This window comes from Antennarius striatus, chromosome 24 (genome assembly GCF_040054535.1).
Source record: "Antennarius striatus isolate MH-2024 chromosome 24, ASM4005453v1, whole genome shotgun sequence".
NCBI classification, from domain to species: domain Eukaryota; kingdom Metazoa; phylum Chordata; class Actinopteri; order Lophiiformes; family Antennariidae; genus Antennarius; species Antennarius striatus.
In genome coordinates this window covers 499719-523253 of record NC_090799.1, presented here as the reverse complement: position 1 = coordinate 523253, position 23535 = coordinate 499719, and the positions used below count along the sequence as shown (strand labels likewise).

The following is a 23535-nucleotide window of genomic DNA, read 5'->3' as shown; positions in this document are numbered from 1 at the left end:
AATAACTGTCACTTTTCAGAGAGAAAAAGTCGATTCCTGTCATGGGAAGCTTCGATCAGACGAGTCTGACTCAGCGCTAAGTCAACCCACGTTTAATAAATTGCTGTTGGGCGAGTTTAGGATAGAAGAAAGTTATTTCCACTATGACAAGGCAATAAAAATGACAAGTCAAAGTTTTTCCTGGGATATTTCTCTCACCTTTACTTGTTGAAGCCAATTTTGTAGTTGTATTCCCCACTGAGCTCTTACCCTGTCATTCTGTGAGTTTCCCTGTTGTACAATAAGTCAAATATAGAGTCTGGTCTTCATGATTTAATTTGGATGATAAAATAAAACCCAACATTGATCAGACTGCCGCTCCTCCTTCCAGTCAGGAACTGATTAAAATGTGATTGACAAGGACAAACCCTTTATCGACTCATCTCTGCTTCAACACCGTTCATAATGAGGTCTAGTTTTACTGCTCAGCATCACTGATATCAGACACCATACATCATCTGCTGCGTAGATCTGGATGATGCAGAGCCTTAATGTGTCCCCAAAGCCAGAAATAGTGCCGACCTTCTTCTGATTCCAGTCTATGACTCCAATGAGGGATTGTGGAAGGCTTTCCAAGGGGCAAGGGGCACAAATTTTACCAACACAATGAGTAATGTAGCGTAAAAAGACGGGAATAACAAAAGTCAACGACTCGCTCCTCCTATTGAGCTCCTGTTGGCTTCAGGCTGTCAGACAATCAGGTGCACACACTGCTGAGTCAGCAACTGACAGCTGAAAGCCTACGCGTACCTCTGGATGTGCACAAATAGATGTCACCTCCATGATGACAAAAGGTGATGAAGCCGTTATAATTCACTGTTGTGCAAATTTCTTTGAAGCACCAGAAGAGTAAAAAAAAAAATGTATTCAGAGAACTGGGCCGACGTGGATTGGAGCTTCGATGCTAGCGGCGGCGCTACAACGATTCTGCTTCTGCACAAGCAATCCAATGAAAACGGACTCATGAAAACATGCCTCCATTAATGGGATTAGACGCCCAGGCGTCACACTGTGTTCACATAAAGACTTCCTGTTCACAAACACAAACCGCTCCAACATTTCAACGACGTGACCCAAGAACACGTCCACCAACACGACTAAACAATAATAATGTACCCGCTTCTCTTCACACGCCTGTACCATTCCGGGTTACATCGTTCCATTACGAACAGACACAAAGAAATCGGAGATTTGCTTTCGGAAAGCAGTGACAACCACTGGGGGGTGGGGGGGTGCTCCCTGAACCTCTGCATGGCTTCCAGACTCCCATCAGTGTTAGACTGAACACTGCTGACTTTTCTTTGACCTTTCTCTGAGTCGGGTAATGATAGTGGCCTCCTGTGGTCACACAGGCTGAAATACAGTGAATGTACTGCAGGTGGAACATAAAAGGTGAACTGGACAAGTCTGGAATGGAAAGAGTTATTAGGGGACAGCCTCAGACACGTATGATATGTATCCTATAGGTAAAAGTCCTCCCAACACAACTGTAATTGCCTCTCTATACCCCTTGGATGGAGACTCGACATGATTGTCTTTGACTTGTCCAAACGTCACAGGTTTGTGAGCTCACGCCTCAGAGACCTGACGCTTCTCAAAGCCGAGCGTACGGACCGGATTTTAAACAATTACATTTGGATTCACTCGAAATGTTTCACTGAAAATCACCAGAAGTTAAATAAGTGAAGCAAACATCTCATCATCTGTCAGAGGGCATTTCTGAACACTTCCCCTTTGCCCCCGAGCCCACCGGACTGTGTCCAGGGGTTGTTGTTTGCAGGCTGGGAGACGCACTCTGCTGCAGGGGGGGGGGGCTTGAATGTATAAACTTGGCATGATTACAGATGCATAGCTGAGCAAGCAACGGGCTCCTCAGGGTGCCCTGTGCTCATAAACCAACGCAGTAAAACGCGTTTTGACACCCTATTAGGCACAAGTATTTGCAGAGTGATAAAATATAATTACAGTAAAAGGAAGGGATGCACATCGTAATTTGTTTGGCATGAAGAATCTGAATGCAAACATGACATTAATATTTATTTTAGGCATAAAACAACTGGATAGAATGGATAGAAATCCTTGTGCAACAAGCTGCGTATTTAATTAGTTGATTCCTGTAATTTTACGTGTATTTGTATTCATTTTTTAAGTTTTCTGTTTTGCTCTTTTTACAGATCACAAATTACACAAACATATTCAGGGATTTAAAGCTTTCTAACTCACCAAATGTGACGGATGTCTTCAAGCCAGGCTTTAACATCTGAAGTCAGTTTGACGATGTGATCAGGTGTGACTCGCCAGAAAAGCACAGGTGTCATTGATCCTGATTGCACATCGTCACCTGATTGATGACACCTGAGAACTCATGTCAGGATCTCTGCTGAGAAAAGATTCTGTTCAATAAAAGACATCTTCAGATCCCTCGACACCGTTCAAAATGACTTTTCCTGCTATACCAGTCTGTGGATTAATCACCGATTAATTGACTCCATCAGTCATCCTCAGCGAAGCTCAAAATACATCTGAAAGTCAAGTTCTTCTTCCTCTACGTTTCTATATTTAATGTGACCATCTCACGCTCGGGAATCTAAAGAACTGCAGCTATAAACTCAAGATTTACAAATACGAAGCTTTATTTTCAGTATTATTGTGAAAGTGCATTCATGCAGCAGAAACATAAAAATGACATAAAATATTACAGGAAGTTCATGTTTTTTGACTTTTCTTCTGTGTGTCGACCAGTAATGGTCCAGTAGAGTTAATAAGGTACAGGTGAATGTCCACAACAACACTTTATGTTCAGAAAATACATACAAATATTACACAAGTCCACCATCCCTTATTCCTTGACCCAGACTTTGCCGCTGGCCGTCCAGACCCACATGTGTGCTGATCTGAGACGATCGGAGGCTCCTCATCTGGCCCCGCGCTCTCGCCTCATACAGCTCCACCGAGGTCTTCCTGTACCTGCAGGAACACAGGTGTTGTATTTAACCCATGAACATGATGGGCGCCATTTCTCCTCAAACAACAGACGTATACTCACGTTCTCAGCAGCAAAGACGACAGAACCACAGAAACAGAAGAGGCGGCCATCGCGGCGGATCCCATCCAGGGCTGCAGCACGAGGCCTGCAGGCATGAACACACCTAGCAGAGAGGACGAAATGGAACACTCCCCCTTCACAAATGTTCATTCCTTTCTCTTCTTGGTAAATCATGGGTTAAATTAGACCCCGGTTTGGGCGTGTCATCCGTCCACACCTGCAGCGATTGGTATTCCTAGGAGGTTGTAGATGAGGGCGAAGACAAAGTTGATCCTGATCCTCCTCACCGTCTTCTGCGACAGGTCGATGCTGGCCACCACGTCCAGCAGGTCGTTCTGGGGGGGTAAAACCTTCAGGTCAGACGGACCGTCTCTGAGTGATAACCGTCGACCTCGTGGCTCCACCTACCCGGATCAGGACGATGTCGGCCGCCTCGATCGCCACGTCGGTACCCGTGCCGATGGCGATGCCCACGTCGGCCCTGGCGAGGGCAGGTGAGTCGTTGACGCCGTCCCCCACCATGGCCACTCGCAATCCTTTCTCCTGCAGCTCTTGAACCTTCGCCACCTTGTGCGACGGCAGCACCTCGGCGAAGACCTTCCTGATGCCCACCTATGCAGGAATGAAAGCGTCCAATCATTTCCCTCAAAGCAATATCACATGCTTCTTTCAGAAAAGCGCACTACCTGTGCAGCGATGGCTTTGGCTGTGCGTCTGTTGTCTCCTGTGATCATCACCACCTCGATGCCCATGCTTTTGAGGGTATGCACCGCTAACGCAGACTCTGCCTTCACTGTGTCGGCGATGGCCAACATGGCACACAACACGCCTACGGGGAAAAGGTAACCAATGAGGTGCAGATCCTGGAAATAAGACGCAACAATAAAATTGAGGCGGTGCTCTCACCGTCAACAGCCACCAGGATAGCGGTCTGTCCTTTGGTCTCGTGGCTGGACATGGCGGCATCCACGTCTACGGCGATGTTGTGGCCGTTCCTCCTCATCCACTCCCTGTTCCCGATCAGCACAGAGTAAGACACGGGCTCACCTGGTGGAACTTTAACCGAATGACATAAATCTGTGTTTCAAAAAGAGCACACGAGGTGAAAGATGTTAAAAATGTGAATCTGGTTGGACACGAACGCCACCAGACCTGCAGATGAGGCCTCCCCAGCAGGGAGGAGACTGCTTTCATCGGTGGTTGCTCCCGGCAACAGGAACCGTTCTTCGCTCTGCTGGTGCACCAGATGTTCCACGTTGGAGACCCGGCAGCTGATCCCACATCCGGGCACCGCCTGGAAGTCCTGGCAGTAGCCCAGCATACTAGAACCCAGCTCCTGTTGTGTCCACACAGATCAGAAGATGTTACAAGCTTCGATTGTTTCAGTGAACAAACCAGACTTCCTGGTCTCTCCTGCTCTCACCTCTTTGCAGTGCTTTGCCACCGCTATGCCCAGCGGGTGTTCGCTGCTGGCCTCCGCTGTGCCGACCACAGCCAGGATTTTCCTGAGGGGCATGCGGGCCATTTCCCACAACACCAACACACGGGTGACCCGGGGGATGCCGTTTGTAATCGTGCCGGTCTTGTCAAACATCACAGCACGGATCTGAAACCAGCAGAGTCACGGCTCCATGTTGAGTCACATGTGTGCATTCTGCCAAATAAAAGGTCTGGTGGTGCAAAGCAAACAATGGAATCCATCCACTATTTACTGATTGGAATCTCCACCACCAGGGGGCACCAAGTTCTACTTTCCCTGATATGACCTGATGGTGGAAACTTGGGAGTCACACATGGTGGAGGAAATTCTTCAGGTCCTCTTTGCTCTGAGACACAGGTAGTCCTCAGCTTAACAACATTCGCCTTACAAACATTCAGAGATACGAACAAGCGCAAGCCACTGTGTGACTATTGTCCTGCAGTTCCCCTTTCTGCCACAACCTCCGCAGGGGCAGCACTACTGCATCTGTGAATGTACAACACTCATCTCCCTTGTTGTTTTTTGTTGTTGTCCCTGTTTATCACGGACGATAAAGCACAGGCTAGTGAAGATGACAACTGATGACAACTCTGACTCTGACTGACAATAAGTCCTCCCTCATCTTACATTACCTCACCCTAAAGGTAAGCTATGTGCTACATGCTAAAGTACCGTAGACTGGCTGTACTCTAAACACAGTACTTTAGTATTGAGAGTGTTAATGACATTTAAATTACCTCAAATGGTGATTATATATTGAAATTAAATAAATCACGACTTAAGAAAAATTCAACTTACAAACAACTTCTCTGAACCAATTATGTTTGTAAGTTGAGAACTACCTTTAATGAACTTTCAACATCAGAATAGCTAACTCTGCAGGTAAAGAATGTAAAGAGCTTCACCTTGTGGGCCATCTCCAGAGGCTCCCCTCCTTTAATGAGGATACCGCTCTGAGCTCCAACCCCCGTTCCCACCATGACGGCTGTCGGGGTTGCCAGACCCAGAGCGCAGGGGCAGGCAATGGCCAGAACTGTGATGGATGCCTGGAAGGCAAAGCGGATGATGACTTCTGCTTCAGGGATGTTTTGGTTGTAACCCTGAGAGAAAAAACACTTTGTTATTGCAGGGTGATAAAAATCATTTGACATTTTATAACATTTTTATTGTTTTGTTAGTAAAAATAAATTTGCATGCGCACCTACCGGGAAGTTTTCCTTCACTATGTCAAAGTTAACAAACCCAATTGCTGTCCAGGCTAGTAGTGTTAGCAGAGAAACCATCACAATGAAAGGCACAAAGTAGCCACTTAGTCTGTCTGCAAACTGCTGGATGGGGGCCTGGGCAAACACAAGAGGGCAGATTTGTGACTATCTTGGCTTGGAAGGACAAACCAAGTGTTAATCCCATGTAGGATTCCCCTACCTTTGAGGTTTGGGCATCTTCTACCAATTTAACTATCTGAGACAGAGTAGTATCTGCACCCACGTGAGTGGCCTCCACCAGAAGGGCACCATGAGCGTTGATGGAACCGGCAATCACCGAGCTACCCACCTTCTTACTGACCGGCATCGGCTCACCTGAGAGGACGGAAGCAGAGAGATGAACCAAGAAAGATCTTTCACATGTTCTAGTCAAAGTCTTGAAAGAAATTGAATAAAAGGTTCTAATAATTGGTTCAAAGCTTGACAAACTCAATCCAAAGCAAATAGTTTGTTCAAATTTGTTACAAGCAGGATACATAGCTATTTCATCGCATTGTGGGTGTAAAAATGTGCACCCTCCCACCTGTGATCAACGACTCATCTGCCATTGAGCTTCCTTCAATCACTTTCCCATCGACAGGGAATTTTCCCCCAGGGATGACTTTCACGATGTCGCCCCGCTGGACCAGCTCCACCACCACCTGCTCCTCACTGAAAGAAACATTCAAAATTACACATTGCAATGGAAATAATCGGTCTTGTGATGCATAAAATTATTTTGTTACATCCACAGAGCTGACAGCTTGTATCTCACCTGATGATGGACTGGCCTGGTCCCAAAGTCACCACGGTGGCATCAGTAGCTTGAAGGGACATTAACTTGGCCAAAGCCTCTGAGGTTTTACTCTGAAATGGACCACAGTGCATATTTTTAATACAGAGTAGGAAGCAATTCTGATTGGTTGAAAACAATACATACTTTGAAAGTACAATTGTAATGATTTTGGTATTCCTAATTTCATGTTTCTCATCATCCTTTGGCACAAATGTCAGGTTACAGAACAAGGGCTTATTGGAAATGTAGTCTTTGAAATGCAGGTGTAAATGCACGTTTGCTTTTAAACTTCCTTTACCTTTGCGACATGCTCTAGCCATCGACCCAAAGCAATGAAGACAAAGAGCATCGGCGGAGTGTCGAAAAAGGTGACGGGACTCTGGCTGGCTTTCTCCGCCATGGCCACGATGAGGACCACACAAGAGTAGATGTAGGCAATAGAAGTGGCCAATACAATCAGAACGTCCATGTTGGCTGTCCGGTGTTTCAATGAGCGATATGCATTGATGTAGAAGTACCGGCCTCCGAAGATCTAGGGGAGGTGGGAGAAACTGCCGACTAAAAACTTTATTTATGGTAGAAATTTGTTGGGAAAGAGTGAAAAGACTTTTCATGATCCCCAACCTGCACAGGAGTACAAAGCAGGAAGAAGGCCAGGTTGAGCAGAGACAGGCCCTGCAGCAGGTTCTGATCTTCAGGCATGGAGCCTCCATGTTCCTGGTGTTGACTGTCCATGACCATCATGTAGATCATGAGACCCATGGCAGGCACGCCAAAAACAAGACTGAACAGAAAGGAGTTTCTCCACCTGGACGGGAAATGAGACATTTGGAATCACAGTAGATAGTGTTGGCTGGGCAGTCCCACAAGTCAGTTCAGGTTGTCTGACCCGTGTCCTACCCCACCAGTAAATCCAGATACTTACTGTCGAATCTCTTCCGTGTGATCGAGGTTGTTTTTGAAGCCCGCTTTCTCTAGACTGGCCTCGAAACCAAGGTCCTGGAACAAGAAGTCAAACCCTCCTGTTACGTATAAGATAAAGAAGAAAGGACGACAAAGTATGAAGAAGTCATCACCTGAATGATCTTGACTATATCTCGAGCCCCAAGCACGTCTGGATCAAACTGGATATTTGCTTTTTTAGTAGCCAGAGCCACCGAGGCCCCAATGATCCCTTTGGTTGTGGTGAGCTTGGCCTCGATGTTGTGGACACAAGACGCACATGTCATGCCTGTTATCTGCAATCAAGGGAAATACATGACTGTAACAATACATTTTCCAACCTCGAAATGTTGCGTCACATGCAACCTTACAGTCAGATCCAGTTTCCCATGTGCAATGGTGTTGTCCTCTATCAGTTTGGCACCGAAGCCCAAATCTTCAATGAGTTGAGTAACAGTAGCAGCATTTATGACCTCCGGATCATATTTCACCTCTGCCTTTCCAGCCATTAGTGACACCAGCACTGTGATGACACCTAGAAATCAAAGTAGATTGCTGCCATGACATGCATCAACTCAAAAAAACATTGTATATTGACTCTCAAGCATGCTCACCCTTGTGTTTGAGCAGGTTCCTCTCAATGTTAGCCACGCACGAGGCGCAGGTCATTCCCATTACAGAAATGAAGCATTTTTGAACTTTAGTCTCACTCCCGGGGAGTCCTTGTGCTCCGGCTCCGTTACCGACTCCAGCCTCATTGTGTGATTGTGAGTGAAGAAGGACAGCAGGTCCAGAAGTAGACATCTCAGCACTCTGGACAGTCTTAGCAAACTCTAGAGATAAAGGAACAAAGTCCGTGGAGGTAAACATAGACTAGTAGAGGTAAACTGTTTCCTGTGAGTCTTCAGATATGAAGACAAACTACAGGACGTCAGGAGGACAGGCATCATCACAATATGACATGATTAATTGCAGGACTATCGTCGGTTCAGACTACATGATAATGAACATGATGCATTTGCTAACTCTGCTGAACAAGAGAATGTTAGCATTTAACTTTAGCATTTTGCCAAAAGCAAAGCTGGTAGGACCTTAATTTAGCAATCTAGACCTTACTTCAGTCTTGTTGGAATATCTAAACCTTTTTGTTGCTTTTTCTGTTTTCTTTTCTATTTTTCATTTATTTTAAGTCGAAACTTATCCTGCTGGAATGTCAGCATTGGGCCCTTAAACACCAGGAATGATCAGAAGTGGCACAAAAACCTGCACTTGTCTCTGATTTTGAGCAAACCCAGCGACCTAAGGAAAGCTCGACCTTGAAGCGCACATGAAAGAATCTGCTCGTAATCTGCCTGCATTAATTCTGATTCTTGGCAGGCGGTTTTTGTCATTAAATCCAATGAGAGAACCCCAGCTGGCATAAGAGCCCTTCACATCGTCCTGGTGGGAACACTCGTCTGGTTTCCAATGCAACCAGCTGAAGCCGGACTGCGAGGTTTATAATTAAGGTATGTCAAAGTATGTGCAATAATTAATTCACACTTGTTCATGGAAACAACTTGAAAATAACAGTTTAATAATTATATGTCTTCATTATTTCACCATTTTCATCCTGTTTGAAGTCACCTTCTTGCCTCTTTATAATAAACTACCTCAACTTTAATGTTTTGTTGTGGTTGTATCTTGAATAAGGGACTTCAGTGATTGATGAAACAAATCTATTAGTCAAAAAAAAAAACTTAAAGAAGAATTTCCTGTCCATGAAATTTGAAACTTTGCTGTATTGAACAATAATCTGAAGACATTTGAGGTCTGGAGGCTCGACTGATCAAAACACGACATTGAAGATCTTTGGCTTCTGAATATTGTGCTGGATGATTTCCTTGTTGCCTACCTTCGAGAGATGCTTCAAAGCCCATGTCTTCTATAGCTGCCCTGAGTTGCTCTGGTCCCGTCAGACTGGGGTCAAAGGTTATTGTTCCCTTTTCCTCCTTCAGTAAAACCTTTATTGACCCGACCCCTGTCATCTGAGAGATCCTCCCTTCTATGGACTGAACACAAGAGTTACAAGTCATTCCAGCAATCCAAACGGTTGCAGTCTGGCCTGTGGAGTTTGGTGTGTCCCCTTTCCAGTAGATTATGTCTTCTTCTGGTGTGTCATCAGTGACTAATGTGGCGCTGAAACCCATTTCCTCGATCCTGTCTATGAGATCCTGATGCGTAGTGAGAAGAGGCTGATAGACGATCTGCGCTGCGCCACCTTGAAGGGATACCCCAACACGTATGACACCACTTAACACCCCAATCCGTCCCTCAATGGTCTGCACACAGGACTGGCAGTGCATTCCATCCACCCTGATCTGCACCGTTGACTCCACATTGAATCCCATGGTCTGGAGCTCCAGGGCAATCTCCTTGGCTGTCCTGACTGAGGGATCGTAGTCGACTTTGGCCAAGCTGCTGGGTAAAGACAAGCCCACGCCGATGACTCCACTCAGGCTGGAGAGTCTTCTTTGGGTGTCTTGGGCCTGGTGCTCCTGGGTGAGTCCCAGAAGTTTGAATGTGGCCCTGGAGGCAGTTTTGGGCGGCGGGTAGAGTTCACTGTCACTCCCATACTGGTATCCCAAGTTATCAAAACCCTGTTTCTCACTGTCGGTTGCATTCTTCTGCAAAAATAAGAGAAACTGATTCAACATTCTTCACATCTGCAAGACTGGTGCCAACAACGCCACATTTCAATTTCCTCTTATGTTTTTTTTACCATGCTTTTTTTTTTTTCATGAGATCATCAGATGTAGAAATAGACTCAATCCAATCATAGAAACGTCTGACTTCCATTTTGAAAGCTAGGCATCAGATCCATTTATATAAAACTTCACTGTTATCAAGACATGGATTTTTCCATCCTAACAAGGCAAATAAAAACTCAGATGATATTCTATTTCAACTTTTAAAACACCGCCAGACGTTTCCACTCCGGTGGGTCGTCACGTTAAATGTGCGTCTCTTTTTTGCCCTTAACGAAGAAAATCCCAGCCTGAAAGCCACATGACTTGACCTTCATGTAAGCCTCTGAATGTGACTCTGCTTAAAGTCCACATTTCCACACCTCACAGAAGCAAAAAGTGATAAATATAAATAGTAATAATAACCAAGCCTACATGTCAGATATCTACAATTGTTTTCACTTTGAAAACTTTTCAGCCCAAAAATCCCCACAGATAAGAGTCGAACTGGTGACCTTTGGTTTGGAAAGCCCATTTTTAGGCCACTGGGGCAACACGATGAGGTCAGATGGGATCCAGAAGATCTGAACCAGTGACGCGTCCGGATCTGACCTCCTGCGCCCGGTGGCGTTCCAATCAGAAAGGCAAACACTGACATGTTCCTGAGAACAAATCAGCTGTTCAAAGCGCGACAGATTTCACACACAAAGGAACATTAAACTGTTTCACCACCCTCACCTGTGAACGTCCATTGTGACGTCACGGCATCCGTGCGCGATAGACTGCGTCATCGCAACGGGAACGTTAGATATTGATTTTTATTCTCTGCCTTGAAGGCAGCAGAATCCATTCCTTTATTTATGTTTATTTCCGTTTTTCATGATTGACTTTTTATGGTGTTATCCTAAGCTCTCCAAAAAAATGTCATTTAATGCATGATTACATTACATTTATTTGGCCTCCGGCCAGCGCGCATACAATAAGTGCATTCATTTGAACCTGAGCTACACTTACAGATGAGCATTACCCCCCCATACCCCCCCCCCCCACAGTAAGACGTTTGTTCGAAGCAACATCTCTGTTTGAAATCACAGAAAATCAATACATCAGTGTTTTTTAAAGTTCAAATAAAGTTGTGTCTTTACCCCCCCGATTTAAGAGTCTCAAACGGGAATCTATTAAACTTTAAATTACATTGTAGTTTAATAGAAAGTTTAGAAAAGTACTAATTTAATTTAAGACGAACATAAAACACAAACTGACCCCCGACTGGAGGAGGTGTTTTTTTCTTACCTCCTGATTTCATCTTCAATTAAATTCAAACTCAAATGAAGTAAAATAATCTCAAATTCCAGATTAAATTCCAGATTTCCCTTTACGTGACGCCGTGTGGACGGACGGGACGGGACGGGGGCGCAGGTGGAGCGGAGGCCTACCTGGAGCTGTGGCACACAGCGCGCCCCGGTGCCGCCCGGTTCACCGGCGCGTTCAACCATCCGGATCTGCTCCACCGATGACCTGGAGACATTCTTTACCAGAGTTTTTGGAGACTTGGAGGAAAACATGCTCGAACAGTGTCCCGACGCGCTGTCCTGTCCGTCAGGGGGGGGCAAAAGTCCGCGCAGGACACGAACTTCGTTCTCCGCTGGAGATAAGGGAGCGCAGCGCAGCGCCGGTGCGCACCGCCTGAACGACAGTGTGTTGCGTTAAGGAGTGGAACGGGAGGCTTTAATGGGGGGGGGGGAGCCTCCAATCACATGACCCACAAGGGACTTGTGTCTGGACAACAGACGTACAAGCTGTTTGGAAGATATCTCAAAAAGTTGTGGATGGATTTGGATGAAATGCTGCGTCAGGTTGATTCTTGGGTCAAAGAAGTCTGGCTTCAATTTCAGGGTGGATCCAGAACCAGAGGCAGATCCTGGATCAGTTTAAAAAAGGTTTAAGATGTGACCATTAAGAACAAATACATCAAACTTTCTCTAGAAAAATAGCTTTTATTCAGTTCATTCAGACTTAAGTACATTTACTTAAAGAACCACCATCCCACAGCTCAGACTTTCACTGAAGGGGATTACACCTAGATTTTCAAAATAAAGGCATGACTTCTACTTAGAGAAATAAAATCCAGGACCTTCAAACTGACTCAAGTATTTATTTACAAAATTCATCTGATTGACTCAGAAGAGAGGGAAATGTGAAAAAACTAAGAGAGGAGGAATGAAGAAAGACAACAAGGACTTCTCTTCTGACAACAAATAAAACCAAAACTGACAAAGTCAATCTGACCTTTGGTCATTTCATCTCTTCTATTAAAAATTCTTTTTTTTCTAAAACACGTGACATAAATTCATCAGTTGAGATACAGACGATAAGAATTTACAGAGAAGTCCCTGATTGGAGGGAAAGAGTCGGTCTGCATAGTAAGCTAGAAGGCACTTCACCTCCACCATCGACTCACTGCTGTTTTCCTTTAAGTTAAAACTTGAATCATTAGAATAAAGAATGTTAAAAACTTGTGAATCCACACGGTGGGTGTTTTGGTAGAAACGTCCTCCAGCCTCCTGGACCAGAGCGCCGACAGTCGTCCTGTCGTCTTGAACGCTGTCATTCTCCCGGTGTGGGTCTGTTCCTGTAGGGCTGTCCAATGAGGCCGCAGGTCGTGACCCGGGTGGGGGTTAGGGGGGCGGGGCTTCAGCGCTGTCGGTCCCAGCGCCAGATGGAGGCGTCGTCGCACACGGCGATCAGGATGCTGCTGTCGCGGCTGAAGCTGGTTTGTCGTATGGCCGACGTGCATTTGGGGAGGGTCAGCGTGGTGCACCTGCAGAGCGAGGGGGGGGTCGCGTCATCACACGGCTCACACTCAATGTGCATTCAAAGCTGCACCTGTCAGACTGGGTCTCACTTTGCTTTGTGGGGGTCTTCTACCTCCAGGTCCCACACATACAGCTTCCCCACCTGGTTCCCCAGAGCCAGCATCTGTCGACCAGCAGCACAGCACACATTACCCATCAGCCCCAGCGCCCAGACGCCTGCAGCTGCACGTCCACACCAACACTCACCTTCTGCCAGAAGTCCATGGAGAAGCGCATGTACCAGATGTCACACTGGCTGTAATCGAAGCGCCCCAGAATGGTCACGTTAGACTCGTTGGCTTTGATGTGGTCGATGTCGTCCTCCATCTTTCCTGGTTTCCAGCAGACGATGGCGTTCTCACACGACTGCAGCCCAACGACAACAGAGGAAAACGCTGCTTCAAACATTTAGCAGGATTTACTTACATGAATTTAATCAAACTGACCTCACAAAGTAAACGGAGTAAAGGAGCGTCAGTATTTAAATCACGTTTGTGTTACAGGATTCTTCATTTCCCAACAGATTTCAAGCAATTTAAAATGAAATCTAAAGTGTCTGGAGGACTCGTTTACTCCTAAAGCACCATGGAATAAATTAAAGAGACATTAAAACAAAAGACAAACAGAGGCTGAATAGAGATAAATACGAGTCGGTGAGTTCTGGATGTTTTTGGACCTGATTTGTGGTCCGTTTCAAATCCAGCCTTGTGGTCAGGAGGTGACGCTACCTTGGAGAGGATCAGGTCCCCCAGCCACCGCACACAGTCCACGTAGTTCCTATGAATGTCTCGTGTGGAAAAGTCAGGGAAGTGGATTTTCTGGGATACAAAAGGCCTGAAGAGAAAACACTGAGTGAATAAAAGCAAAGACCTTTCTGCCTGTTTACCGTCTGGTTTTCTTTTTCTACCTGTTGGTTTTGGAAGGGTTGTACTCGTACGACCCCCGAATGGCTTTCTGCATTCTCTCTGAGTTGATGCGCCAAAGTTTTAGGGAGTGGTCCATCCCACAGGACATGATCTTCTCACCCAGGAGGTCAAAATCCTGCAGGAGGACTAAAATGCATCAAATATTCCTCTGCAGGTCCAGTTTGAGGGTTAATGTTCTCAGAAAGTCACTCACAGCACTCAGGACTTCATCTCGATGACCTTCAACCCCACCAAAAATGGCCACCAGTGTGTCCGTCTGAATGTTCCACAGGCGAAGGGCGTGATCTGAGGGAAGAAGTGAGGCATCATGTGATGTAGTTGTAACCCCGCCCCCTAACAGCATCATGTGATGTCATAATAACACCGTCCTCCAGAAACCAGCAGATGCTTTACGCTTTAGAACCAGCAGCGACTGGAAACACCCTGAATGATCCCAGTCAACTTTTACCTGGTGAAATAAAAACATTAAACTTTGCTGCTTCACATGACTCTCATCAAGGCCAACCTGTTACCAGGGCAACCAGACATTGGGATTAATGCAGCGCCTGACAATAACCTCCTGCAGCCAGGTCATCGTTCAAATGCTTTCAATCCTGTCCCTGTGATGATTTCCTTACCTTTGCTGACAGACAGAAGCAGACTGGGATCCCTCGGATGAAACTTGAGCTCATTGATGGCGTTTCCGTGACCGACGTAGTGCTGAATTTGAAAACACAATCTTCTTTTATTCACGTACTTCAGTCATGGAGATGTTCAGCAGGCTTGGAGACAAAAACAGTCGTTTGTGGCATTTGTACCTTGATGCACTGCATTGTGATGTGGTTGATCACCCGAATGATGCCACGGGACCCGGCCACCGCCAGCAGCGGATGGCTGGTGTTCGTGTCGTAGGTCCAGGCACACGTGTAGAAGTTCTCGTCTGCCTTTGAGCGCAATGAGTCAAGGAAATTCTGCTTGAAACAAACCTTTACTAAGAGACAAGTAACTTATGTTTCTCCAAATCCACACATCTGAAAACACCAGTGAAGCAACAGGACAATGAAAGGATACGTCTGCATCCACATAAGACTGCAAGAGTCTGATTTCTCCCTGAGAGTGACATTCGTAGAGCGTTACCTGATGAAGAACAGATAACAGTGTTGACTTAAGCAACAACCTCTTAATGTGCAGCAGCAGCCCCAGCATTGCCTACTCTATTACTCCCGACGGTGGCGAACACCAGTGGGTCTCCCTCCTTGCTGTGCCAGTTAAACTGGACTCCAAACAGCGGCTGGCCGTGGTCCTCCTGGGGAAAGCGTGGAACCGTTATCATGAAGACGTAGATGTATGGATGGAGCGTCCGCCGGCTCAGGATACTCACCCTCAGACTGTTGACACATTTGAAAGAGTATCTGCACTTCTTTGACTTCCACTTGCCCTTGCCCCAGCTCTTTCTGCCCGGAGCGTTGGCGGTGTTGGTGGGTGTGTCCGGCCGCTCTGCGTTGGTTCCACTCTCAACGCTGACGGCGTCGTCCTGCCACACAAAACACACGCAGGTCATTGGCAGACAGAATGTAGAAATGGATCTGCTGATTGGTCTCAGTTTGGAAACACAACCAACACATCACATGTCTGAGCAACCCTTTGTCACGTGTGTGTGTGATGGGAACACAATTCATTCTAAATACAGTAATAACTATTAATAAAAACGTTCTATTTCTTTGTCAACCTGCCTCCTTTACATGAATGTTTAACACACAGTTCTTTTCATCATTATTATTATGTCCCTTCATTAACTTGTGGTAGCTGTTTATGCTAATGCTACCCTTGAGTCACACGTGAGGAGCAAACAAAAACACCTTTGACAAACGTTCATTGGTCTTAAAGTGAGTGTAAATTGCGTGTTTTGGACAGAACGTTAACGGAACCGACTCGTCCCCGTTCAGGAACCCGGTCGGTCTGGATCCAGCCGGTGTGGCTGAACATCGCTGCTAAACACTTTAGCCGGCCGGTTCCTTTAGCTCGATGCTAACCCGCTAGCAGCACTTCAAAGCGGAACTTTGACCACATTAACGCGTTTCCGGTGCTTACATTCTCGTCTCCTGATAAATCTGGGTTACTGTTCTCGTCACTGCTGAGTTTTTGTTTTTTCGTCGGTATTTCTTTTCCTGCTTGAGAGGGGGACTCAGACATGTTTTTATTTTCCCTCATTTTGGCTCAAACTCCGCCCCTTCCGCCGAAAGGACTTCTGGGTATGGTAGTTTGAGTCAGATTCAGGTAGCAGCGCTATATGTACTGTTTTCTTCATGTGTTACGATCAGATTATTACACAATAAATGAGAGTTGTGTATAACGTGAAAAACAAAGAATAGAGTAAAGAATAATAATGATGGTCATTTACCTTTTAACTGCTCTCCTCATTGTTTTTTGCCCTCTTTGGTTCATGCCCTCTTGCCCCCCCATGAACAACAGAGTGAATTCGTCCTCCTCCTGAACTTCTCCAACCACCCACACGATGCCTTAAACTCCTTAAACTCCCTTTAGTTTTAATAACGTGGTGATTGTAGATGCATTACGGCCATATTCTTTGGAGAGATCAACCAAACGCATCCCTTTTTCAGGCTTTTCCATCATCTCTTGATTTGTTAATACGGACAAAAAAACTCTTTTCTTGGTCTTTTCTTTTCCTCTTTTCTCCGTCACTTTCTTGGGGTCCATAGTGAATACGTACTCAAAAAGTTATTATATTTGCGCAAAACTATCAGAACACCTCCTGGGTCCAGTGCTTGAATGCCGAACACTCAATAAGCACCGTTCTAGCGCCACACAGAGGTGGCGTGACATCCCTCTTAGCCAATGGGATGCCAGGAAGATAATTAAATAGGTAATAGCCAATGGAAGAGCAGCTATGACAATGTTGCGTTCAGGAACCTGTGGGAGATTCGACTATCAGCCGATACTGTGTTTTTACATTACGTTAGTCGAAATTTCTTTTGTAAGTAGAGGTAATATTTTCCTGCTGAGAAAGTAGAACATTTCGTAAATAGAGGTATCACTGTATGTAAAACATTGTTATTAACAGTTTAAACAATTTACAATTGACTTAATGGACACAGAACAGGTGAGTAGCTGTAAGGTTGTCTCATATACATATAAATAAAGTTTCTGAATCACAAACCAACTTCACAAAGTGTCCACAAATATAAACACCTAAACAAAGAAAACATCTACACTCACATCCACTGCTGTCTGGAGGATTGGCACGGAGGACTGGTCTCGTTTGTGACGTTGTAACACACTCGATGTCGTCACGCTCTTTGACTCCGCTCACACCGCTACTCTACTTCCTACTTCCGGTTACCGCTAACTTTTATTACTTCAAAATAAAAGCATCGCGATCTTTCTATAATGCGACTAAAACAATAATAAAACACATTTATCCAAACGAACGGATCTTTTCACAATCTAAACACATTTCTACAAACTCAGGGCAGAACAGTATATATTAGTTACCTTTCTTTATATAGTTATAGTTTGATTTATGAGATTTAGCTTTTCTTAATTCCATTAAATGTGAGAAGAACAACAATTAGTCCCTGTAGTTGTGGTCTTTTGAGGATTTCTTGATTTTTACAGGTGCTGCTTCGGTTTATTTTTTACATTCTCGTCTCCTGATAAATCTGGGTTACTGTTCTCGTCACTGCTCAGTTTGTTTTTTCGTCGGTATTTCTTTTCCTGCATGAGAGGGGGACTCGGACATGTTTTTATTTTCCCTCATTTTGGCTCAAACTCCGCCCCTTCCGCTCCAACACCGAACGGACTGCTGGGTATTGTAGTTTGAGTCAGATTCCGGTTGCAGCACTCCATTAATGTCAAGTACCTGTATTTAATAAGAAAAGACCAAATATGTATAAATTATAGTGGATTTTCTTGTTATAGTTTTAATTAAGAGATTTGTTTTGTTTTTTTATTTCTATTAATCTTTAGAGATGCGAAAAATGTAGTTTACATTTGTGTTGTTAAAATAAAGATGAACACACACGTTTAAATGTATTTAATAAAAAAGAAACAGTTGATAAACATGTTGTTTAGAGTTCAGACATTTTCTTTGACAGTCCACCGTTCATCTCTTTTTACAGAGATGCTGTCCGTTTTGGAATGAGGTGACCTGGCTTCAGGTCTAGAGCAGCAGCTCTGCACCTTCCAAGGATGCTTCGCTCATTTCCTCAGACACCTCGTCCTCCTCCTCATCGTCATCCTCCACTTCCTCCTCAGCTGGTCTCTTTAAGCCCCTCTGCTTCGACAGGGCCACGGCGTAGCGGATGTTAAACATGTTAAAGTCACACCTGCGTACAGAAACCACATTTCTGATGAATCACTGGGTTGAAACTGGTTTTCACTGGGGACACAGTGGAGACTTACAGTTTGGACAGATTGTCAGAGTGTCTCTGGATGCTCTTCTGCAGCGCCTGCAGGGTCGGCAGGATGGCTCCAGACCTGAAGACACAGAGTCACTATTACACTGAGGAAGTGACGTGATGAACATGAGCGAGAGGGCGGGGCGGACCTGTTCTTGAGCTTCTGCCCGTGCAGCATGAGCAGGTTCTGGGCCCAGGTCATGTAGAACTGCAGGTGACCCGACGTCTCCAGACAGGACGCCACGAAGCCCAGCAGCTTCTCCACATAGACGTCGGGCAGAGAGCTGCACACCACCCGGACTGGAACGCACAGACAACACGCCAGTGAGACGCTGATTCAGCCCATCGTCTTCTCACCGTGAGACGGATCGTTGGCTCACTCTGCTCATGAGGCACCGTTTCCAGAACTTCCTGCTTGAGGGCCTTTTCGTTGAGTCTGAACGCCAAAACGATGGCGGACGTCCAGTCCCGAAGCCTCAGCTGCCTGCGTATGCTCCCTGGGGTCACGTCCAGGTCCAGGTCATAGGGGTCGAAGACCATGGACCCATCGAGGGAGTAGACCAGCAGGCCCTCGGTGGTGGTGGCCGACCAACTACGCCCTGAAAACACCTCACAACTTTACAGTAACCTGCATGTTGTCATGCGTTGACATGAATCTGCATGAAGTTGCTGTAATGATGAATGATTTTGTTTTTGTAACTCACAAAACCTGATCATGACTTTCTGCCACCTACCGGTCGGGGAGAAGCGCAGCGAGCTGACTCTGATCTCTGGCTTGAAGTGCCGAGAACTCATATCACCTGTGGAGGTGTGGAGAGAGGAAGAGACATGGAGAGAGTTTTCCAACTTTATTTGACCTTTGCAATGAAAAATCTAACACTTTATGGAGAAATCCAGCATGCATCGTATTTTCCTCACTATAAGGCACATCGGATTATAAGGCGCACCTTCAGTGAATGGCCTATTTTAAAACTGTCTTCATACATAAGGCGCACTGGATCATAAGGTGAGTAGAATAGAAGCTACTGTAGTGGCTGTGGTTGCGTTCTGCGTCCACTAGATGGAGCTGCGCTAATCTACTAATATTGATCCATATATAAGGCGCCTTATAAAAGGTGCATCGAATTATAAAACGCACAGTAGGTTTCTGAGAAAATGTAAAGCTTCTAGGTGCTCCTTATAGTGTGGAAAATACGGAAAATATCCCAAGTAGCCTCATGTTTTCCCAGCATTAGAGGATGTGGGTGTCGCACCTCTCCTCACTCCAGGGAGGCTGATGGTGACGCCGTCTCCGTCTCCAGCGCCTTCGTCCACCAGAGCGAGGCTCCCAAACTCCGTCATCTTCCGTCGGTCCAGGAACTCCTGCAGGTAGTGTAGGACCGCAGCAGCGAATCAGGTCACCTAAAGGTCTTTATTTCAGACGATGTTGCTCCGGGTGGGGTCGTACCTCCATGGCGTCGAAGGACAGGTTGCAGGAGATCTCAAACTTCTTCATGAGCATCTGCTCCTTGACGTTGTAAATGCAGACGAACTTGGACTGGCCTCCCGCCAGGATGGACTCCCCGTCAGCGGAGTAGCACAGAGACGTGAAGGATCTTGATGCGTAAAAAAAATAAAATAAAATAAAGCATTAAAAAACCCGGAATCAGTCGCTGCAGGAGGGACTGTCGCCCCCACTGTCGTCTGACTCACTTGCCCTTCGCTGACTGTTTGGCTGTGATTTTGTCCGTCTCTTTGCGGCCCGTCTCCAGGTCGTGGCGTCCGGCCACGGACCCGGTTTGTGTGGCCGTGTGGGGGTTCCAAAAAGAGATCTCACCGTTCAGCGTGGCCACGGCCAACTCCTGACCGTCAGGCCGGTACGTCACCGACAAAGCTGAGGAAGACATCCCATAATCTGGTACCCACTGAGATTACTGTCAAACAATGAACGTTAAATCCTGGACGCCCCGGTACGTACCATCAGAGGTGAGGTGAAGGGTTTCTTTGACCTGCCAGCTGTCCAGCATGTCCCACAGCCGGATGGTTCTGTCCCATGATGCACTGGCCAAGATGGACTGGACCGGACTGAAGCACAGGCAGCTGACCGGCCCCTCGTGGCCCCCCAGCACCTCCAGCAGCCGACCCGTCTGCATGGACCATAGAAAGATCTCAAAGGAGTCCTGGGCCCCCGCGCTCACCAGCTCCCCGCTGACATCTAGTGCCAGCGAGGAGAACTGCGCCGGCCGAGGCGACGTGAACGTCCTGAAGTTTCTGTATCTGTATGAAGAACAGGGGAAAGAGATTTGAAACATCACAAACCTGCCTCTGACATGTGTTTTAATCCAGCGTTCGTCTCTTTGGCTGTCGCCCACCTGTGCAGGTCGAACGCCCGGACCGTGCCGTCCAGAGACGCGCTGACGATGACGAATCCGCTGGAGGTGAAGGCGACGTTGGTGATGCTGCTGGTGTGCTCCGTGAAGGTGACGAAGCAGAGGCCGCTGTTGGTGTTCCACACTTTGACCTGTGACATAATGATAAAAACAAACATGTTCATACCTGACGCTCGTACAATCGCCTTACAGTCATGTCTGAGGGAACAGCGCGCCCACCTTGCCGTCGTCGCCTCCCGTGGCGATGTACTGTCCGTCTGGGGAGTAAGCCAGCGACGCCATGTTGTTGAAGTGTCCCTGCTGCTTGAAGACGTACGACTCGCTCTGCCACTCCCACACCAGCAGCTGGCCCATCCCTCAAACACCAGCATTCACACTTTAAAGCACCAATCATCTTCTGGATGAGGAATATCAAAGAAACGCGACTTCTCACCTGAGCACCCAAAGCCGATCCAGTCCCCTGAGCTGTTTATAGCCACCGAAGAAATCCTCTGGTCTGAAATGCTGGAATCATCCGAATAGCATCGTTTAAACAGGGAAATAATGCATCTGAATATACAGGGAAGAACCTTTTCTCTCACCTCAGGGAGTGAATTAGATTAAACTCTGGGAGTTCGTGCAGGTGGAAGATCCCAGAGGCAAAACCTGTGACCAGGATGTGAGTTGGTTTGTGGTAGGCGGCGGCCGTCAGGTTGTTAAAGTCGCCCTCCTTGTTGAAGAAGTGTCTGAAGAGGAGGAGCAGAAATGTTATCCACATAAAAGTTGGTTTCTGACAGCTTTCTGACAATAAAAAAAGGTTCAAAAGTTAATAAAGGCTAAATCTATAGAAAATAATGATGCGGTGGTGGCTCAAGGGACAAAAAGGACAAAAGCCTCTGCAGCCAAAAACATAATGGAGAGCATGATTATGATCAAGGTCTGAACAGCACCGCGGTTTTTTGGAAGGACTTCTGTGAGGTTGAACTGAGAGGACGAGAAACTGTTGTACAGGTAAAGAAAAGCTACACGTGAGGGGTAACGTGTCAGAAATGAGACGCCGCTCACTTGCTGCTCTGCTTGTATCGAACGTTTTTGGTGGTTTTCCCTTTAGGAGCTTCAGCTTTTCCTCGGATGACTTCTCCCTCCTCTCCCTCCACCCTCTCCTCTTCGACGTCCTCCTCTTCGTCCTCTTGTCTCGGGGCGTCGGGTTTGCTCACGCTCTTTTTTAGGACGAGGCCGTCCGGTTCGGTGTCGCTCTCCCAGACACACAGCGTCCCGTCCTGGCTCACCGTGTACAACTGGGAACACAGCAGTTCAGCGTTTAATCCCCGCTGTCCTTTCATCTGCAGTCACAAACGAGTGGAAGCTCAGAACAAACTCACATCCAGGCTGTCCTTCTCGAAGAAACAGCCCACAATGACGTCCTTGTGTCCCCCCAGGGAGTAGTAGATCAGATTGGCCCAGCGCTCTGCACCAAACACCCACGTGGACATGTCTTTGCTGCCCACCACGAAACACCTGAAGAGGAATGTCACAAGTAAAGTCAGCGGCTTCTTCTGCGCACAAATAAAGATGGAACGGATCAAAATAATACGAAAAATCGCTGTGGAAGGGTTTTTCTGCCACTATTTTCTCTTAAAAATGTGCTCACTTGGAGTCGTCGGTCCAGTCGATGCAGGTGGTTTCGTCGTAGGGACCGTAGTAGCTCTTGTCCAACACGAAGGCGTTAAACTCCCGCCGCTTCCCAGGAGCGTGATACATCAGAGCCACGTTCTCCTTGGTGACCACAAACTTCCTGGAAGTAAAAACTCCATTAAGATCCAATAGTGTTTCGGGATGGATTGGTTTTCTTCCACATTAGGAGTTTCCTCCCACATCCTCACCTGCCATCAGGTGAGAAGCGGATGCTGCTGACGGGCTTGTGAAAGTGGAAGTGGTGGAGGACCGCTCGGGTGAGGAGGCTTACCAACAACGCAGCGCCATCTGTGGGACACAAACACACCTTTTTGTTGATTTTTTGAAATAAATAAACTAATGAAATCCCTCATAAACTCGAATCTACCTTCGTCTACCACCACTGCTAAGTTCCCATCCGGGGAGAGACCCACACAGGCAATGTTTTTAGTGGTGGAAACCGGGAGAGTCTCAGATGTGTTACTGGAGGACAGAGGAAGAAAAAATAAGGTTTTGTGATTACAGATGGTGACGAATGACAGTATTAAATGTCATCTATTTAACCCTGACTTACTTCTTCAGGTCGAACACTGATATTCTGTTTCCAACAGGACTGATCACAGCGTTTCCGTCTTTGGAGAAGTTGAGGTTCCCCTGGCGATAGACGGCCCCCAGTAGGTTGGAGAACTGAAATAACCAAACCGAATTCAAGTGTGGATGAAAACACGTCATTTAAGAAAAAATTAACACGCTACGTGTTATAAATCACTGCCTACATGCAGTCACAGTTTAAATGGGACGATTTCTCCATGAGGTTTGGTGGCAGACATGCGGTGCGCGTCTGTTAGCTAGCAGTGAAGCACTTACCCGATAGGCGAACTTCATTTTAAATAATTTATCTTAAATTTAGCGCGTTTATACAGGTTAAACTCATTAAATATCTCATTTAGGGTGTAAATATAAGTCCAGATGACGCCAGGCTCTTCTTCCGCCGCTATCCCACACGTGTTCCCATGTTGTTGACACTGGACTCATCCGCTGCGGGTTGACTTACGTTCAAGT

The 23535-nt window shown here is 46.4% G+C and overlaps 3 protein-coding genes across 5 annotated transcripts; all 3 read right to left on the bottom strand.

The window, feature by feature from the left end:
* Positions 1-2670: 2670 nt before the first annotated feature.
* LOC137591317 (copper-transporting ATPase 2-like) lies at positions 2671-11944 on the bottom strand. The gene is made up of 21 exons (XM_068309237.1): positions 11710-11944; positions 9442-10213; positions 8162-8380; positions 7919-8082; positions 7682-7843; positions 7531-7604; positions 7230-7413; positions 6904-7137; positions 6585-6676; positions 6354-6481; positions 5991-6145; positions 5771-5905; positions 5471-5665; positions 4509-4691; positions 4238-4421; positions 3992-4141; positions 3772-3914; positions 3494-3697; positions 3303-3420; positions 3086-3188; positions 2671-3006 (listed from the first exon to the last, which is right to left on the bottom strand). The coding sequence occupies exons 1-21, from the start codon at positions 11836-11838 to the stop codon at positions 2859-2861; spliced, it is 3876 nt and encodes a 1291-aa protein (XP_068165338.1). The 5' UTR covers positions 11839-11944; the 3' UTR covers positions 2671-2858.
* Positions 11945-12273: 329 nt separating this feature from the next.
* On the bottom strand, positions 12274-16296 carry LOC137591318 (polycomb protein eed). 3 transcript variants are annotated; one of them, XM_068309239.1, is made up of 12 exons: positions 16125-16282; positions 15415-15567; positions 15247-15339; positions 15105-15170; positions 14852-14977; positions 14672-14753; positions 14248-14339; positions 14036-14169; positions 13857-13962; positions 13336-13494; positions 13179-13252; positions 12274-13094 (listed from the first exon to the last, which is right to left on the bottom strand). In XM_068309239.1, exons 1-12 carry the CDS (start codon positions 16242-16244, stop codon positions 12968-12970), a joined length of 1332 nt encoding a protein of 443 aa, XP_068165340.1. In that variant the 5' UTR covers positions 16245-16282; the 3' UTR covers positions 12274-12967. The 3 variants fall into 3 exon arrangements, with proteins under 3 accessions (XP_068165340.1, XP_068165339.1, XP_068165341.1); XM_068309238.1 differs by having other exon boundaries at positions 15247-15567; XM_068309240.1 differs by lacking the exons at positions 12274-13094; positions 13179-13252 and having other exon boundaries at positions 13360-13494; positions 13805-13962; positions 15247-15567; positions 16125-16296.
* Positions 16297-18072: 1776 nt separating this feature from the next.
* On the bottom strand, positions 18073-23491 carry pwp2h (PWP2 small subunit processome component). Its single transcript, XM_068309345.1, has 20 exons — positions 23341-23491; positions 23048-23160; positions 22862-22956; positions 22683-22782; positions 22451-22594; positions 22182-22317; positions 21865-22097; positions 21402-21545; positions 21254-21324; positions 21040-21176; positions 20803-20951; positions 20409-20707; positions 20144-20324; positions 19899-20046; positions 19705-19813; positions 19186-19251; positions 18832-19050; positions 18601-18751; positions 18456-18530; positions 18073-18379 (listed from the first exon to the last, which is right to left on the bottom strand). The coding sequence occupies exons 1-20, from the start codon at positions 23356-23358 to the stop codon at positions 18214-18216; spliced, it is 2754 nt and encodes a 917-aa protein (XP_068165446.1). The 5' UTR covers positions 23359-23491; the 3' UTR covers positions 18073-18213.
* Between the last annotated feature and the right edge of the window lie 44 nt (positions 23492-23535).